The sequence below is a fragment of the Musa acuminata genome, chromosome BXJ3-4, assembly GCF_036884655.1.
Source record: "Musa acuminata AAA Group cultivar baxijiao chromosome BXJ3-4, Cavendish_Baxijiao_AAA, whole genome shotgun sequence".
Classification (NCBI taxonomy): Eukaryota; Viridiplantae; Streptophyta; class Magnoliopsida; order Zingiberales; family Musaceae; genus Musa; species Musa acuminata.
Window position 1 is genome coordinate 43,241,821 of NC_088352.1, and position 18,408 is coordinate 43,260,228.

The following is an 18,408-nucleotide window of genomic DNA, read 5'->3' on the forward strand; positions in this document are numbered from 1 at the left end:
TATTACAAAATAGTATAATATTTTAAAAATTAATATAAGATAAAAAAAACACAATAGTAACCGCATATACTCATAAGAATATTCAAAAAATATAAAAATAATCTTTAATATTCATAAAACTTATATAAATATTAATAATTTAATATAAAATAATAATATATTAATTCATTATAAAACTCACGTAAAAAATGATAATTCTTATGTAATAAATAAAAATCATATATTAATCACATGTAATACATCTTGATGATACACATAGGTGACAAAATAAAATATTATACTCGATAGTATATTTGAAGAGACATACTTTATGGGATGGATTCTTCTTAATAGTAGATAAATTGGTATCCCTCACCTCCTCAAGCATTTCTCCCAATAGTAAATGGAGGAACCAGCTAACCATCATATCTGACGACCTGCCAATCCTTAAATGGAATCATTTTACTTATCATTTATTTATATTCATCATTCATGCATACATCCAAGAAGTAGCACGATAATATATTATAAGAGATCATGCTTAATGTGTGATCTAATAGACTATGTCCATTAGTAGCTTTACACTATGATAAACTCATAACTCATTTCACATATTATACTTCCAACGAGGATCACTAAGCATAGTTACATATAGTAATGATAATAATCATATCAATATAATCGATTTAATCTAAAAAATTAATAATTATTTCTAAATGACACTCTTAAATAAAACTTTTAAGTTTATTAAATTATAAAGACACGAGATATCAATCTCTCAATAGTTCTTAATCAAATAGAATCCTAATTGGAATAGCCTAATTAACTCGAACCAAACTCCCATAGTAAAATCAACTTTAAATATTTATAAAATCATATGAAAATACCTTAGACTAGTCTCATTTAAATTTAATTGATTTCAAATAGGTCAAATAGGCTTGAATTAGTCAAATTGATTTGGAATCACCTTAAACCGACTTGAACTAATCAAACTTGTTTAATTCAATCAAACTAACTAGTTCAAACTAATAAAAGAAGAAGAAATTGAACTATGATAATAGTGCTAGTTAAGACTGAACATATCTACTATATGTATCACACATACTTATCCCAAGTAACAATTTAAGTAGTGGTAAAGTAAGTTGGATAGAAGGGGGATAATATGTCTCACGTTAATCACATAGTTAGGCGGGCCTAGCTTTATAAGTTAGGCTAAGTCTCACTCTAAGTCTTACCGCTAAATTGAGTTATGTTTGGCTCATTTTTAGCTGCATGGGCTAGGCTATCCCTAACTACATAGGTTGGGTTATGCTTGGTCATATGAGTTAGATCGCTTGGTTATATGAGTTGGGTCATATTTGATCACATTGATTATGTTATACCTGACTATATGGGCTGAGTTATGCCTGACCACATAGGTTGAATTATACTTAGTCACATGGGCTAGGGCATCCCTAACCACATGAGCTACTAGATCATACCTAACCACATAGGTTGGGTTGTACCTAACCATATTATTTAGATCATATTTAACCATATAAGTTGAGTTATACTTGGTCATGTAAGTTAGATCCTGCTTGATTATATGAGTTAGGTCATATTTGATCACATTGGTTATATTATAGCCGACTACATGGGCTGAGTTATTCCTAATCACATAGGCTGAATCATATTTAGTCATATAGGCTAAATCATGCCTAACAACATATGTTGGATTGTACCTAACCATATTATTTAGACAATATCTAACCACATCAGTTGGGTTATGCTTGATCATATATGCTATACTGTATTTATCTACGTGAGCTGGTCAGATCTCAATTTGACATCTCTTATTAAATTAGATGTTAATATTTTCAAAAAAAATTCAAAATATTACAAAATAACAATTAACCTCAAATTTATTATTTTAATAAATTAAATCTTCATTCCAAATTTAAAATATATTAAATCATATAAAATTCACCATAATTCCTTGAAAAATATAAATATCTTATTAAATGAATTAAAACTATTATTAAATTAACTAATTATTTTAACATTATAATTCAATGATCATTATTTATTAATCATAAAATTTTTAAATTAAAATATTATTATGCATCATATAAATTATAATAATTCTAATATCAAAGAATTTAAAATAAAAAATAAAAATATATAAAAATAGAAAAATAGAATTTCATACCTCTCCTTAGGGAATCCTTTCCTCAATCCTTCCACTACTAATAAGGAATTAGAAAGGGGGAGCCTCTTTTATATTAGAGAAGGTGAGTTTTCCTAAAAGGTAAGTAATAATTTAATTTTAATTTAATTCACAAAGATAGAATTATAACACTTATTTCTTGTGATTCATATAAAAAATAAAATTTAAATTATTTACTTTCTAAAAATTAACAAATTGCTTAACTTGTCCACACAATTAAGGAAATGAATCTTAATCATTTCCTTAACCATACTACACAAATAAAGAAGCTCATGATTTAAATAAAATAATATATTATTTATGATAATTAATTTATGTTAAGGGAGAAAATCGTGGATGATTACTAAAAGATAATGGACCCAATGGGATAACTGATCCGGCCCAATACTCGATGGATTTTGATATTATTTGTTCTGATTTGATCCAATCCAATAGAATAATTAGCCTATTAATTTCATATGGACCAACCTTAAACATTTAAGCTCAAATTAATAATAATATAAATCTTATAAATCAATTCAAATTCCAATCTCACTTTCAATGCAGAAATAAATCAGAGTGTCATAATATTAATACAAGAGATCACAAGAAAGCCCATGAAACTTCCATTACCAAATGTAAGTTTTGATCTGCAACTGAGAAAGTCAACATGTGAAAAACCATTCAGTACAGAATTAAGGTTTAGAATAAATTCAAATTAAGTTGATGCAGCTGGTGTTAAGTTGATTAACAATCTTATTATGTTAATCTTGTTAAAATTCCACTTGAAGGCAATTGCTTTATGTGATTTCTTCTTCTTTTTTAGAATTGGAAGGCAGTTGTGATATAATATTTCTCTAGGAATAAGTGAAAAACAGTCAGCATATTCACAAGAGAAGTTTATTCTGATGCCAACTTTTGTTTCTTATAATGGTAGTGTTAGCTTAGAATCAGTTCTTGGTAGGGACACTACCATTTGTCTTATGAAAGATATGTAGATTATCTAATCCTAATGAAGCTACCACCACATAGATTATACAAACTTTAGAACTTGTGAGGTCCTGCATATTTCATATGCATGTTTTTAATCCATGGAATAAGTTCATCTACAAAATTCTCATAAATAAGAGCATAGTTTGATGTTAGTCTGAGAAGCTTTAGTTCTACTTTTCCTGTGCCATGACATGAGGAACACATTATAATTGCTTGTCTGCTTTACGATTTAGCTACTGAGATACTTTTATACACAATCAGATCAAACTATTTGATAGAGATGATATCATGACAGTCTCTACTTACTAAGATCTTAACATTCCGAAACATCCTTTTCATTTTGTATCCATGCTTAAACTCTCACGTTCTAGCCTGATTTTTTACAGTGAAGAGGGTGTTCTTGAGCAAAGCTATTGGAGGATAGGAATCGGAGAAGGAAGCTGGAGATCAGGCAAGCTCAAAGGAGGCAGGGAGAAGTGACCGTAAGTGGAGCTTCCCTTCCTCAACTCCTGCATAGTCATCAACGCTGCAATCGTGTTCCTGAAGACGCTCTGTTCTGCTGCCACCAACGCCCCCTTCCCTCCTTGTTCGGACTGCCCACGATCAGCAACCGGAAGCACAAGCTCGATGGTTCTTTCACATTCCTTGACCATCTCCGAGACGAGGTCTGTTGTGAAGAAGGGCTGTTTCAAGACCTTCTCGATGAACGGCAATCTCAATACTCTCCCTGTTCGCTTGTCGTACTTCTTCAAGATCTTTGCTAGCCCTGCAATGGCCAACTCTTCTAAAACCTTTTTTGTTTCTTCTCTGCTGAACAATGCTTTTTATTCAGGTGAAAAGAGAAAGGAAATTTTTGACTTGGTTAAGGAGTTTATGGAATGCAGACAAAGATCTCGATCTCTTATCCGATGTAAATGGCTTTGAATCTGGTAAGGTAATGACCTGTGTAATTGATGCTACTGTAGTTCTCCAGCAGCACCATTTCCCCATGGAAGTTCACAATGTCCTTCCTAATCCTTGACATCTCTTTGGCGTGCTCCATCTCCGACGGTTGGCTCCCTCCAGTCCCATCGTCCCCCATCACTCTCTTGATCCTCTCCTGTAGCTCCTGCCTCCAAAAGGATCAAATTTTCAGCACCTATATATGAATCATGACATGCTATCTAAAATGCATCGAGCTGGCTCCCACCCTTTGCCTGATGATGAATTCCTCCTCCTGCTCGACGAAGAAGGCGTTGAACTTGTCGATCTCAGCGTTCAGCATCTGGACGAACTCAGCCTCCACTCTGGAACAAGGTTGCGCCGCGGAGGTGAGCCGGACCAGCTTCTTGAGGTCCTTGTAGGAGAGAAACTTGTCTCTCCACTCGGGGAGGCTCTCCTCCACCTGCTTCTTGAGCCTCTTGCCAAACTTCATGGCTCTCACCTCCTCTTCTCTAATGCATGAGCCAACAAGGGGGGGGGGGGGGGAGGGGAAGTGATAAAGCGTGAGAAGGGGGGCGGTGTTGGGTGAGGTTAGGAGGAGAGGAATATTTGGAAGCATATGCTAAGCTTGTTAGGAGGAGTGAAAGGAAAAGAGAGAGTCTTTAAGGAGACAGTGAAATCAAAACATGCTCCAGGATATTAGCATATTCTCTGGAGCCAAAGACCGGTGACTGGTGGATCGGTCTCCATGGACTTTTTCTTGTTTCTAGATTTGGCTCGAGTAGATCAAAGCTGGTGGTGGATAACAGGATGATTGCAGTGGATCTTTCTTTAGATACCGTTCAAGATCCCCAACAAGTCAGAGAGAGGGCCATTAATCATTGATCATGCGAGAGGTAATCGGTGAGAGTCATCAGCCTTTTTATCGGATCATGTTGTGTATGGAAAAGTATTAACCTTAGTAAATTACTTTTAAATCATTATAACAGAGTAGATCAAATCCTCTCCTCATCCTCTTCTTCTATTCCACTCGCAAATGTCAGTAGACTTCATAAAGTTGAGCCATTTCCATGAGCTTTTAGGAAAAGTGGTGAGCCAACACATTACTTTATCATCCATCAGCTGCGCTGGAATCTCTTTTGAGGATTGGCTGTGTGAAGAACTGCATGTTTGTGATAACAGTAATACATTCTGAGCTTTCTGGTTGTTCTGTATAGCATGGCTGTCACTGCTGTGGATTTTCTTGTGTCTGTGTGTGGCTTGTGGTTGGATCATTCAAATTGGGAGCTGCATCAGCAATAATACATGCAAGCAATTCCAGAAAGAAATTATATTTACCAGATGTGCTTTCTTGGTGCTGCCAAACAAATAAGAAAACAGACAAAGATGTGAGAAGAATATGCCAATTTAATCCCAATGACAAATACAGTGATATCCCCTGCTCTGTTTCTCTGGACAGAAAACCCAATCAGTCTGCTGATCAAGCTTATGAGCCATGACCAAAGGTGTAAAGACTCTGTGGATTCTGTGCTTCGTAGCTATCGCATCTAAATAGGCTGATGATGTGCCCAATTGCCAAACTTGCAAGGTAAGCCAGCTACATTGACAGTGATTGCCATGAAGGCCTACTGACCTGTCTCAGCAGCATCATGTTGGCGTGACCGATTGTTCATTCTTCATAACGAGAAAGATGATTTCTTGCTGATCTGACTTCAAGAGGATACTTCCATTTCTGAAGATCGAATTTGCAATAAGATGCATGACCAAGGAGTCTTCAAAAAGCTACAACTTCTGTTCACTATACTGCATTAACTCCACAATTCTCGTGTTGTTGCAATCCACGCACAACTTACACAAACAATGATGAACAAAGCAGATTCAGACTTTTCGGGAAACCTGTCCACCACACACATTACCTTTCTCTGTCACCCCCTAACTCTTCACCGTGTTCCTCGTCTTCCTTCCTCGTAGTTCTTCTTAGATGCACATTTTGGTCATAGATTAAAATTGCACTCGGTGCAATGCAAGGACCGACTACTTGGCATCTCGTCACGAACATCAAAGCCGTGTATCCGGACCAGCTCATGCTTGACAAGTTCATGCTGTGTCTTCTCAGGCCACCCCTTTGTACTCTGCTCGATCTGATCCTCCAGCTCCTGTTCTCAATGAACAAATAGGCATCAGCTTCATGGATCGCTTGCTGACTATTCCTCCCGTACGATCAATAGCAACCAGGGAAGATATGACACACGTTTTAGAAGGGTAGCTCATGGATTTCTTCCTCTCATCACCGAGGGTAGCACCAACCATCCATCATCATCTCTCTCCCAACTTTTGAGGATGACTCTTTAATGATTTCCAAAAAACATTACGTTTTGATTTTTCTCAAACAGGATCCTCTAATTTAAAAATATTCAAATTACCCCTTTGTCAACTCTTCCTATAAAAAAATTTCATTAGTTTTGAATTGTTACGATATTTTTATTTTTCTCATTTATAATATTTTAAAATATCATTTATAGTATTTTTATTAAGTATTGTAAACACTATAAAACTATTAAAAAAACACTGTAAGTTATGTCATGCTATATTGTTTTGATTGTTATTGCTTATAGATCATTATGATATCATATTTTTAAACATGTAATTGATTGATTGAGGTTAACGATCCATTTGAATCATCTACAATGTTAAGTAGATTTTATAGTATATTTATTGTATTGATCAAAATATATATTTTTTATTTCTATTTGAGTGATATTATTTTTAAACTAATATAATACATATTTAAATTAATGGGGAAAAATCGAAAAGGAACAATGTTTAAAAAAAAACTCAAAATGAGGATTCTTTTTAGAAAAATGGTGTGTGTGTGTGTATATATATATATATATATATATAATTAATGCTGCATAGTGAAAAGAAGCTCACGAATCATTTACGTGCATGGCGACCGCATTCCAGCTCTGAACAAAATTGAAGGTTCCAAGTTTGACCTCGTCGTTAATCGTGTCAACCTACGAATTCTAGCTCACACTACGTTTTAATTTTCTTGTTTTGTCTTCTCAATCTAAACTTAGCATCTCCTGTTTCGTCCGCCACCATCGACTCTCCGTCGTCCTCCTCCCTCTCTCTCCACCACCATGAAAAAAGCAAACGAATTAAAGAAGAAAAACAAGAGGCTGATAACCGAAGGAAGAGTTGACGAAAGAATGAGGAAGACGAAGGTGGCATTTGCTTTCGTCTTCTACCTTCTGATCCACCTGATGGTCCTCGCGCAGCCGGCAGCTGCAGATGGGACGGCGGCCTCAATGACGGACGCCACGGCCCTCCTCCTCCTCAAGGACTCCTTCAAAGACGCCGCCGACGCCCTCTCCTCGTGGTCCTCCTCCACCCCTCCCTGCGGCCCCCCCTCACAATGGTTAGGAGTCATCTGCCTCCACGGCATCGTCATCGGTCTCCGCCTCGCCAACCTCGGCCTCTCTGGTACAATCAATGTTGACGCCCTCTCCCACTTCAAGGGCCTCCGCTCCGTCAGCCTCAACAACAACAACCTCTCCGGTCCCCTCCCGCCGGGCCTCGCGAGCGTCCGCACCATGAGGTCCTTCTTCCTCTCCCACAACCGCTTCGATGGCGAGATCCCCGACGCGGTCTTCAGCTCCATGAGCCGCCTCAAGAAGCTCTGGCTCGATCATAATCAGTTCTCAGGGCCCATCCCCACCTCCATCTTCAACGCCACCAAGCTCACCGAGCTCCGTCTCGACGACAACGCCTTCGACGGCCTCATCCCTTCCCTCAACCTCTCTTCTCTCAAGTCGTTCAATGCCTCCAACAACCGCCTCACCGGACCCATTCCAGCCTCCCTGGCTCGCTTTGACGCCTCCTCTTTTGCGGGAAATCCGGATCTATGCGGCCCCCCTCTCGGCTCCACCCCCTGCCCCACAACGAGCCCGGGCCCAACCATGGTGGAGCTGCCGAAGGAGCAGAGTAGCTTCGGAAAGACACTCGCTATCCTGGTCGGGATAGCGGTGGCAGTGGCCGCCCTCATCGCCATAGTCACGTTATTGCGCGGACGACGGCGGGAGGACAAATTTGATACGCTCAGCATGGTGGCCTCCGCCGAGGCTATGGAGTCGGCTACTGTAGCTGCACCGCCGCAAGTCCCTGGTTCGATTCAAAAGCAGGCGGAGGAGTCCGGATCGAGCCACAAGCGGTCCGGGTCGAGACGAGGCACGGGGACGGCGGCCGTGCGCGGGGCTGCTGAGCTGGTCATGATCAACGAAGATAAGGGCGCGTTCAGCCTTACGGACATGATGAAGGCCTCCGCCGAGGTGCTCGGCAATGGCGGCCTGGGATCCGCCTACAAGGCCGCCATGGCCAACGGCTTGACCGTCGTCGTCAAGCGGATGCGGGACGCGAACCGGATCGGAAAGGAGGCCTTCGACGGGGAGATGAGGCGGATCGGCAAGCTTCGCCACCCCAACGTCCTCACACCACTGGCCTACCATTACCGCAAGGAGGAGAAGCTCATTGTCTCCGAGTACGTCCCCATGGGCAGCCTGCGCTACGTGCTCCACGGTATGCCACACGCGACGCCCTTCAATTCCCCAAAGCACCCGCTGTTCGTTGTTTCATCGGTTACATGGCCAGGGGATCGGGGGCCGAACTACCATGCGTTGGACTGGCCGACGCGGCTAAAGATCGCGCGGGGGATGGCGCGCGGCATGGCGTACCTCCACGCCGAGCTGGCCTCCCTCGACGTGCCCCATGGCAACCTCAAGTCCGCCAACGTCCTCCTCGGCGACGACTTCGAGCCGATGATCACCGACCACGGCCTCGCTGCGCTGGTCGGCGCGGCGCAGGCGTCGCAGGTCATGTTCTCCTACCGGACACCCGAGGGCACACAGCACCGCCTGGTGTCGCCCAAGTCCGACGTCTACTGCCTCGGGATCGTCATCCTGGAGCTGATCACCGGAAAATTCCCGTCGCAGTACATAAACAACACCAAGGGCGGAACCGACGTCGTGCAGTGGGCGGCGTCGGCCATCGCGGAGAAGCGGGAGGCCGAGCTATTGGACCGGGTCATCGCATCCCACCCTTCGACGGGCGACATGGTGAGGCTCCTCAGGGTCGGCGCCGCGTGCGTCGACCCGGACCCGGAGCAGAGGCCGGAGATGGCGGATGTGGCGGTGCTCATCGGGGAGATCGCGGACGCCGCTGCCGTCGAACAGTGACAGGACCAATGTTATTTAGCATGACTGGCCAAGCCACGTTCGGTTTAGCATGGTTGATACCCCCCCGAACAACACAGCCACCCCCACAAAGAGCATACACATCTATTCTTCAACCATGTTAAGTGACATGGTTTGTTAAGCCATGCTAAGTGACATTATTACCCTCAGCCATCGAAGTACGTAAGGCACATATTATTTGCTAAGGGATCATGACACAACATGAGGCACACAGATTTATTGTTCATGTATCGATCACGCGGACCCATGTAGAAGTCATGAACGCATTCATAATTGGTCCATTGACTCCGTCAACGCGAAAGTTCTGCAATCTAAACATGTGAGTAGTTGCGTTATGGTGCAATAAAATACTTCTTCATTCCTAATACCAAACGTACATAGAAAATCAATAAATACACATTAGGATGAGAAAAAAAAACATTTTAAGTTGAGTAATGGAGTTGGCTATGATTGAAAAAAATGGAGCTCGATAATCCAAAAGTCCATCTCGGATCCTCGATTTTTGATCCGATAAGCTACAACAATCACGAATCCGAACCCAAATCCAAAAAGTTCGGATCCAAGGTGAATCCAACCTGGTAAAACTAAGAGCACAGAAAGGCCATCCCATGCAAGATAAGAGAATGTAGACAGCTACAGATGCTGGTTCTGCATATATACTCTTTGAGCAGTAGTAAAACCATCCAAGTTTCTATGTCCTAGTAGATGCATGTTCAGAAGAAAACCTCATATGCAAACCAGAATAGGATAGCGAATTTGATCCAATTATCCAATCTGGGGTTGAGTTAGCACAAGCAGTAATGGCAGGTTGGTTTCGACCTCATCAATCTCTCCACCTATGCCCGCAGTTTGGGTTGCAGCAAATGAAGAACAGTGCCATGCCCACCTCCGCCTTTGATGGTGCCTACAAAATAACCAAGCTTTACATTAACTGTCATAAGATAGGAGCCATGGAAGCACTTATTAACTAAGAGCACATAGAACTCCCAGAGCAAAGTAAATCACATATATCCTATAAGTTTAAGGATCAGAGTGACAACATAATATTGTGGCAGCCTTGTTTACATCTCCATGTTTAACCATAATCACGGCTGAAGCAACTGTTTAATGACAACATGCGAGAACAACCAAACATGTTCATGAAAAAAGTCCAAAAGTTGTATACTGAAGCCATGATACATGTTATCTGCAGATACAGTGAAATACAAGAACGTGTAATTATTGATGGGCGAGGAAAAAGTGTAGAAAGATGATGGAAATTCGATGAAAAGAAAATTGATGAACATGATGATAGATTGACAGTGAAAAGAAAATAAAAGATTATAACAAAAGGCAATGATGAATCTTCCATTGTTTTTCATGACCTTGATGAAAAGTGGACATATTCCAGTTTGTGAGAATTTCAGACATACAGATAAGTGGATGTAGAATGCAACTTAATATGACAAATCTAATGGAGAGAGTCATTTTATTTTAAAGGACAATCTAATGGAGGCAAACAATGCAGATAAGTGGAGGCAAACAGTCATTTTATAGAATGCACTATGAGTATCAAGCATCAGCAACCCATAGATGCAGATAAAGATATTAATGATAAACAATGAAAAATCAAACTTCTTAGAACTGGTACTTCGACACCAAATACCAAGTTACCTTGTTGTCCGCTTCTCAAAAGTCCAAAGTTGAAACAAGAACAATTTCTTACTCGGTGTACCTCATATTATGTCCAGGTCATTTCTAACTACCACATGTTCCAAAATATTTGACATCATCTATTTACGCAAGGTACGGATAAAAGAAAGTGCTTTATGCTGGAAGACCCCAACTCGAACTAATTGGACATAATAACAGAAGCAGATCACAGTGAGATGAAACAACATACCAAACAATTTCAGTGTTTTTGCCAGCAGCTGAAGTGTCATATTGAAACATCAATTATAGAAATGCCTCCTTTAATTGTTGAATGTGACACAAAGTATACAATAGAAGGTCAAACAGAATCAATGAATAGCTTGAAGAGCTTTAGGTTTAGTGACTTCATGATATATATACAGCAAGCAAATAACATGTGCACATATCAACCTGTGCCACTAATATTGAGTACAGTTCAAATGTCTAATTTTTCTTCACAAGGGATGTACTTATTTCTCTTCAATTATCTTGATATAAAGACATTTTAGCCATCTTATTATCTGATAGAGATTCAAAATTAACAAAAGCAAGATTGAGAAACAATTAGTAGCCCAACTTTTAAATTGGTATTGTTCTTTATATTGAACTGCAGGCTGCAACAACACTAAATTCTCTATCCTTAACAAAATCAAACAAAGAAAATAGACGGCCTATGTAGTTACAGCACTGCAAACATGTATCCCAGAAAACACATAATGCCAAAGAAAATATTAGTTAAATCAGATCATGCATTAATGATCTATTAAAGTTTACTAGGAGCATAACTTTTTTCAGTTATAAGCAAATGACATGTAGGAGCATGGTTTGCCCATCCTCGTGTTCTCTTCAGCAGGTTACTAGCAGTAATGTCCAATAAGCAGAATAGATGCCATCACTTGCAATAATTTAAGCAACAAACTATTAGATATCTAACCTGAAAGAATACAGCTTCTGGGTGATTGCAATTTGCGCATCTGACATTCCTTGTGCGAGGGAGAGCTGGATCAGCTGCTACATCCTGTAGCACTTGAGAGCGTTCACCAACAGAATGATTTATCTCCATTCTATAGGCGACACAGTCATCGGCAACCTCCTGTGGCAAGGAAACATCGAGGAAAACAATCCCCAAGGAGAGATAAGCACTTACAAAAAATATGATTAATGACATTTAAATGCAATTTTGTACAATGCAGATACAAAATTCAACAAACAGAAGACTGACTGAAATAAGCACTTATGAAAACAATGATTATGGTGTTAAAACAGAAATTTGTACAGTACAGACAAAGAAAATCTGACCGACAGAAGATTGACTGATAATAACCAATTGGGCTATCAGTTCACATATTCCATCAGCTACAAATAATGCAAATTTAGGACATAGAAAGATTAGCAAGGAAGAGACAAGAATCAGAAGTGACTCTATAATAGCATGACAATTTCAATTCCTAGCCTGCAGTTAAAAGAAACTGGAACTGAAGCAAATAGATTGTCCTTTTCTACTCATCATTTGATATGCATTATGTTCAAAATCTAAATGCATTGGAAAATCCAATGGCTCATCATATTAACTAAAAGTTGACCCATGTAGATTGAAGGAACCTCTACCTTTGCCAATCTCACTATAATCATAGAGTAAATTCATTATTTTGGGGTACAGTAGGCATCAACTATAATATGAAGCATAAACAACATTTCATGTGGCAGATGTTCTTAGATGTAGAGCCCTATTGATGGTCACTGTGTGCAATGTAGTAGTGGAATTTGTTTCCTTAAAGGGTTTATTGCTTTACTTTATTTCTTTGTTTCATTTTATGAAGAATAAAATGACAAAAAGCAAGGGACATTCTGTTGCATGGTGGTTGCTTCTCCAAAATGAAATAAGTTGCATGGAAAAATGATATGATATTGGGGCATTGTGCTAGTGGCTTTCATGGTCATTTTGGCCAACAGAGAAGATACCTTTGGAGGAATACAACAAATACTTGGTCAGAAATTCTACCAAGATGCCAGCAAAGTCAAAGATAATTTCAATATTAACTAGATTGCCAAGATATTGGCAGAAAATGATGACATATCCATGCTTTCTATGTTATCATAGCACTGAGAATGATGTTGGTTCTAAGCTTTAATTGGGATATCATGGAGCAACTGCTATTTAATGGGAAATGCTATAATCATGAAGAAGACCTTGGAAATTTGGACACAAGTAACAATATTCAAGACGTTCTGAGTATCTATGCAGAAACAGAAACACACTGTCCTCGTAAACAAAGACTCTCTGATCTCACTTCCAGTGTACTTACCTTATGAGAAATCTTAGGACTGAGAATGATGTTTAACACTAATGATCCACTAAGAAATGGTCAAAGTAAACTAAGCTTGATTGGAGAAAAGCCATAATAGTAGTCTTTTACTACCACATCGAAGGTTGCTGACAAGTACTAATGGAACTAATAGGCTAGAAAGAGTTTAACCGAGGTGAGTCATGGGAGATTCAAAACATTCAAAGACTTATTCCGGAAACAACTATTAAAGGAATCCTAATGCTAGTGTGGATACTATGATCAAGGATGTAAGCTTGCAAATGAAGTGTTAGGAGAAAATGTCATTGATGCTTAGGTCAGACGTGGTTCGTCTACACGTGTGCAGGAACGATGAAGTGCCAAGGTCACAGTGCAGGAACGATGAAGTGCCAAGGTGACACTGGAGGTCTTGCGAAAGTCAATGTGGGTGCACTCAGGTGCTCCGACACAAAAACCAATTTCAATAGTGGATTCCCGACCTGATCCCTCCGATGCCTAAGTTAGGCCCAAGTAATGGGAAGTGAGGTGAAAGTGATAAAAAAATGACTCACCTCGATTCTTATGTTAAAGATATGCTTTTATATCGAACAAAAATGACTGTCCCTCTTGAACTCTTGTCCACGTAGATAGCAAACGAGGGAGGCAGCCCGGAATCGCCTGGTTTGCACCAGGGGGCAGAATTTGTCTCCCCTGTGCCAACTTGGATACCAAGTGTCGGATGATGGTTGGTTAGTCGATAATATTTATCTATCAAAGAGATAAAAGAAGAAATCAAGAATATATGGTAATGATTTATCTTGGGGAGGAAAAAGAAAGAAACTTGTTTTTTCCTGTGGGATGCCTACCAAAGAGGAAAAGAAAGACGCGTTTTGGAGTAGATTCATTCTCTCTGCAACCATAATTACTTCGTCCGCAAACCAAACTCATCCCTTTAGACATCGATCGGCCCCATGAGTAACCCTTGTTTTCCCAATGGCAAGAAGCGACAGTATAACACAACTTTGGCCGGGAAAACAGCGATTAAAGAGGAGGTGAGGGCAGACCCACCTGGTGATCGCAGTTCCGGCAGGCGAAGAGGAGGATCCTTTGCTCCCTGTCCTCCTTCGGATACAGAACATTGTTGCTGGAGAAAAAGAACAGAAGTACAGGAAAGATCGTAGTAGCGAGATGACGACGACAATGGTGATGATTTAAATGGGAAGAACTAACCATTCGCGGCAGAACTTCATCACGCTCATCTCTGCCGCTGATCCAATTCGCGCTCCGAATCCTTTGGCCAAACCTAAAACCCTTATAAACCTCTCAGAAGTGCTCGACACGCGTCCACATTTCATTCGTGGAAAGAGAACGGAGAGCCACGTTTCAGTCCCTAAGGGTCCCATTGCTGTGGTATTGGCGTCTCGCTGGGTGACGCCTCTCAGCTTATCCATTTCCGCCCTCCCCTCCGCCTCCTCCTCCTCCTCCTCGGGGTTTTTGCACGAGAACGCTTAATTCCGTCGGATCGAAGCGTCTTTACGTCGTGTTAGGACCCGATTAGGACGTGGGATCTCGATTCCCCCGGAGGAATCTCTTCATACGGAATCTTGCTCCAAGAGGGTTTAGATTAAAATTCCTCCCTTTTGTTTCGGTTTATCCCAATGATGGATCGCGTGAGAGAGAAGTGACATGAGTCCTTGATGATTGGCCGCCGGATGATCTGGTGAAGCCTTACCACGGGGATCTCCGGATGCAGTTCGAGCAGGAGCAGGTTCTTGAGGCGCATTACAATACCGGCGATGATCCGTCCGAGGGTACCCCCAGGTGCATAAAAATATGATCTTGGAGCATTTGATTCTGATTCTCGTTGGAAGCTTGAAGATGTATATTGGTTTCTCTTGAGTTTTTGAAGCTTGAAGATGGACCTTGTTGATGACTGTTGATATAATTTTTGAGGAATTGCATGTTGGAAATATTTGATAAATACGACTTTCTTATTTTATTTATTTTTCCTTTTGAGCTTTGCATTGGCATGCAATTTAATTTCAGAGCTGCTTTCTTGCATATCTTAGCGAGAATTTTCCTTAACAACATGAGTGAGTTTGAGGCCAGTTGAAAAATACTTGTAGATATATTGACAAATCTTGATGTTCTTTTCTAGTTGGATTACTTAATCTTTATATAGTAATTAATTATCATCCCCAACATATTCATCATGAATGAAACTTTGACTAGTGGTAAATACTTTGACAATATAGAAAAGGAAGCTAAAACTTTTTTATGGTAGAGAACATTACTTTAGCTTCATTAATCATAGTCAATAAACAATAACAGACGATATTGAAGACAAACATCTTAATAACAAACTTCTTCCAGGAAGTATACACAAAGTATTTCCCAAGTATGTTAGTACCTGATCCTTATAATAATTATATAAAGAAACCAGATACTTCATGGAAGTAGCTGACACATCCAAAAGCTATCCTGCAAAATCATTAGGCACAGTAAGAAATTTGAAGTATCCACATTCCATAGGTGTTATTGGTATTGTAATAGTTTATAATGGGTGTTATTTGAAGTATCCACATTTTCTCTTTCCAATTTATAATAATTTTGTGGATCAAGCTATTATCCATAATATTTTTAGCACATTGTATGACAACTATGAACTACAAAAATTCTTGGCTAGGTCTCCTTTGTGAGAGAAATGTTCCAAGACAAAGCATGAATGCTACAGCAAGTGCCAGTACTTTGATGATATGTGCAGTGTATAATTGTGGCTAGCTGTTTCTGAAGGTAGCTTATAGATCCATTTATTATGGTTGTTAGATATCTGTTCACTGCACCATCGCTGGCTTGTAACTTGATTCCATTGAGGAAACAACTATTGGCAGAAGCCATTATCATGTTGCAGATTTTCATACTCTGATTGTCCCTTTTTACTGTGAAGTCAATATGATTAACAATGAGCTGTATTTTCACATGTTCAGCTTTGTTCGGTGTGGCATCAGTGTGAATGCAACACCACATATGCGCCGCGGACCTGAAGGACCAAGGACTCTTTGTAATGCATGTGGGATTGCTCGGACGAAGGTAGGTACTTCAATTATACCCTTTCTTGCTTTAAAATTTTTCTGGTTTAAGTTTTTGGATGATCTTCTTTTGTCAACATTATGTTTTACAAACATAAATGTTTCTTCTTGAATCCCTTGATCTTTTTTTGTCATTGCCCTTGATGAAGTAGAACCTCAAAGTTGTGTTAAATCCATGTGTATGCAAGATCTAACTTGGGATTTAAAGCACTATAACTGACATCTACAGTTTAACTTGCCAGTGAGGCTAAACCTGCAATCGGCACCATATTACCCTTTAGTACATGTTGCAGGACCAAAGAGGATGACCTGCCAAAGCTATTACAGACCTGGAAAGAATGTTCTCAGGGGCCAAAGAGATGAAATAATGGGAAGAAATTGACTTAATTAGTCAACAACAAAAGTGCCTAAAAGGCAACTCCTAATTTGCAGAAACTATTATACAAATATTAAAATCAATCTTTATATTATGACAATTTGTTACAGTCAAAACAGAACAGACAGCAAATGAAGAAATTATTGAAAGTTCAAATTTGATTAACTCAATTGGTGATTGACACTTTCTAATCGTTGCAGTTTTAGTAATAATAGAAAATTCAGAAGAAAGCTTAATTAGAGCAGTTGTTGGGACCAGTGAACTGAGTTTGTGTTTGGTAAACAGATCTGCACCAGAAACTCGCTTGAATAAGCAGATTGCAATCTCAGCTTCTCAAATTGCATGTTGGTTCTTACTATCCAAGCAAACCAAAGAGGATGGATGGATTAGTGAAAAAGAGCCAATCATTCAGCAGCAAGTTGGATTCATAAAGCATGTCAAACAATTTGGATTATTTTGGAGCTGGTACTAGAATCCACAACCAAATCCAACATATAAGACAGATGCTTTATAACAATGTCAGCGTGAAATTTACTCAATCGCACTTTATAGTGACTGTTTGTATTCTAAATTTATGGATGCCTATGATTCAGATTGTATATTATGAGCAATCTTGTTCTGATATCATTATGTTGGAATCAGCTGCAAACATGCAGTCCCAACCATTATTTCAGTGGTGAGTGGTCCCATGTGAACAATCAATCAGATCAGTGATCAAGTCCATCGAGACACAGACAACTCCCACCACCTGGATCATCTGAGTTTGCTTTGCTTGTTTTAGTAGTTTAAAATTCTTATATAAAATGATTTAAGCCAGTTATCCAAATTCAGATGATGAGTTGCCTTTTCTCCAAAAGAGTATCAACTGGCATATCTTTTATAATTTGTTTTTTCTGTTCAGGTTGTGTCATAAGCTCATGGACCAAGGTCTTAGGTAGCAAGAAGAATTTCCTTAGAAGTGCCTTGAGATAGGCATTGAGAAAAATTTTGTATCATAAGCAACTATTGTTTGGGTAAAGTAAGATGGTACAATGAGTTCATGCAAATTCTAGGTAGACTACCTCTATTATGGTTATCATTCATGTTGTCATGGAGAGTAAGGTCATAATTTGGCTGTATGCTGTGTGCATTTTCTGTTAAATAGTCAGCCATACTCTGAATCAGAGGAACATGTATATGGCATCCAATCTTGGCATTCGACTGGTCATTATATAGATTAGTGAGCTCTCCTATTTGGGTTTTGCCATCGGCGGCAAATATCAAAGTTATTTGCAAATCTGATTTAATTGCTCTTGTTACTGGATTGAACTACTCAGTACTCCCTACTTTAGATCGCATTGATTTCTAGAACATTTAATCTCTCTGATCTAGTGTTCAGGTGAAACTACAGATAGATTTGACTGGATTCACTAGAGAAGCATGAACTTTCACCGACTGATCCAGTTGGAACAACTTGGTTGCTCTCTTGTGCGTCATCGTTTTCTATGAAAAAAGTTGTTATTTTCATTTGGGAAATTTTGCAGTCTTTTGTATCCTTCAGAATGTAACTTATCAATATCAGCACATACTTCCTACCAGTTTCTGCTGCACGCTTACTCATGTCTCGTTCCTCTCCCATTGCAGAAACAACAAAGATCAGACTGCAATCTTCTGTGCC

General features: G+C 39.6%; 3 protein-coding genes and 1 long non-coding RNA gene across 4 annotated transcripts; 2 read left to right on the forward strand and 2 right to left on the reverse strand.

The window, feature by feature from the left end:
• Positions 1-3,358: 3,358 nt before the first annotated feature.
• Positions 3,359-4,625, reverse strand: LOC135634571 (SPX domain-containing protein 3-like). Its single transcript, XM_065144948.1, has 3 exons — positions 4,347-4,625; positions 4,100-4,265; positions 3,359-3,923 (listed from the first exon to the last, which is right to left on the reverse strand). The coding sequence occupies exons 1-3, from the start codon at positions 4,569-4,571 to the stop codon at positions 3,568-3,570; spliced, it is 747 nt and encodes a 248-aa protein (XP_065001020.1). The 5' UTR covers positions 4,572-4,625; the 3' UTR covers positions 3,359-3,567.
• Positions 4,626-7,138: 2,513 nt separating this feature from the next.
• LOC135635070 (pollen receptor-like kinase 3) lies at positions 7,139-9,484 on the forward strand. The gene is made up of 2 exons (XM_065145910.1): positions 7,139-8,656; positions 8,729-9,484. Exons 1-2 carry the CDS (start codon positions 7,222-7,224, stop codon positions 9,310-9,312), a joined length of 2,019 nt encoding a protein of 672 aa, XP_065001982.1. The 5' UTR covers positions 7,139-7,221; the 3' UTR covers positions 9,313-9,484.
• A 422-nt stretch (positions 9,485-9,906) lies between these two features.
• LOC135636741 (DNA-directed RNA polymerases II, IV and V subunit 9A-like) lies at positions 9,907-14,566 on the reverse strand. Its single transcript, XM_065148732.1, has 4 exons — positions 14,517-14,566; positions 14,355-14,430; positions 11,936-12,094; positions 9,907-10,234 (listed from the first exon to the last, which is right to left on the reverse strand). Exons 1-4 carry the CDS (start codon positions 14,543-14,545, stop codon positions 10,154-10,156), a joined length of 345 nt encoding a protein of 114 aa, XP_065004804.1. The 5' UTR covers positions 14,546-14,566; the 3' UTR covers positions 9,907-10,153.
• A 125-nt stretch (positions 14,567-14,691) lies between these two features.
• On the forward strand, positions 14,692-18,218 carry LOC135636744 (uncharacterized). Its single transcript, XR_010496023.1, has 3 exons — positions 14,692-15,107; positions 16,274-16,376; positions 17,037-18,218. It is a non-coding gene; the product is annotated as an uncharacterized LOC135636744 (long non-coding RNA).
• The last annotated feature ends 190 nt before the right edge of the window (positions 18,219-18,408 follow it).

Bases quoted from the DNA above. Each gene is read 5' to 3' on its own strand.
- LOC135634571 (XM_065144948.1), bottom strand. From the start codon at position 4,571: ATGAAGTTTGGCAAGAGGCTCAAGAAGCAGGTGGAGGAGAGCCTCCCC. The intron at 4,266-4,346 runs GTGGGAGCCAGC...TTTTGGAGGCAG, and splicing joins AATTCATCATCAGGCAAAGG to GAGCTACAGGAGAGGATCAA. The intron at 3,924-4,099 runs GTCATTACCTTA...TGGCCATTGCAG, and splicing joins CAGTAGCATCAATTACACAG to GGCTAGCAAAGATCTTGAAG.
- LOC135635070 (XM_065145910.1), top strand. From the start codon at position 7,222: ATGAAAAAAGCAAACGAATTAAAGAAGAAAAACAAGAGGCTGATAACC. The intron at 8,657-8,728 runs GTATGCCACACG...TTACATGGCCAG, and splicing joins CCTGCGCTACGTGCTCCACG to GGGATCGGGGGCCGAACTAC.
- LOC135636741 (XM_065148732.1), bottom strand. From the start codon at position 14,545: ATGAGCGTGATGAAGTTCTGCCGCGAATG. The intron at 14,431-14,516 runs GTTAGTTCTTCC...CTTTTTCTCCAG, and splicing joins ATGAAGTTCTGCCGCGAATG to CAACAATGTTCTGTATCCGA. The intron at 10,235-11,935 runs GTTAGATATCTA...GTTATTTTGTAG, and splicing joins CAGAAGCTGTATTCTTTCAG to GCACCATCAAAGGCGGAGGT.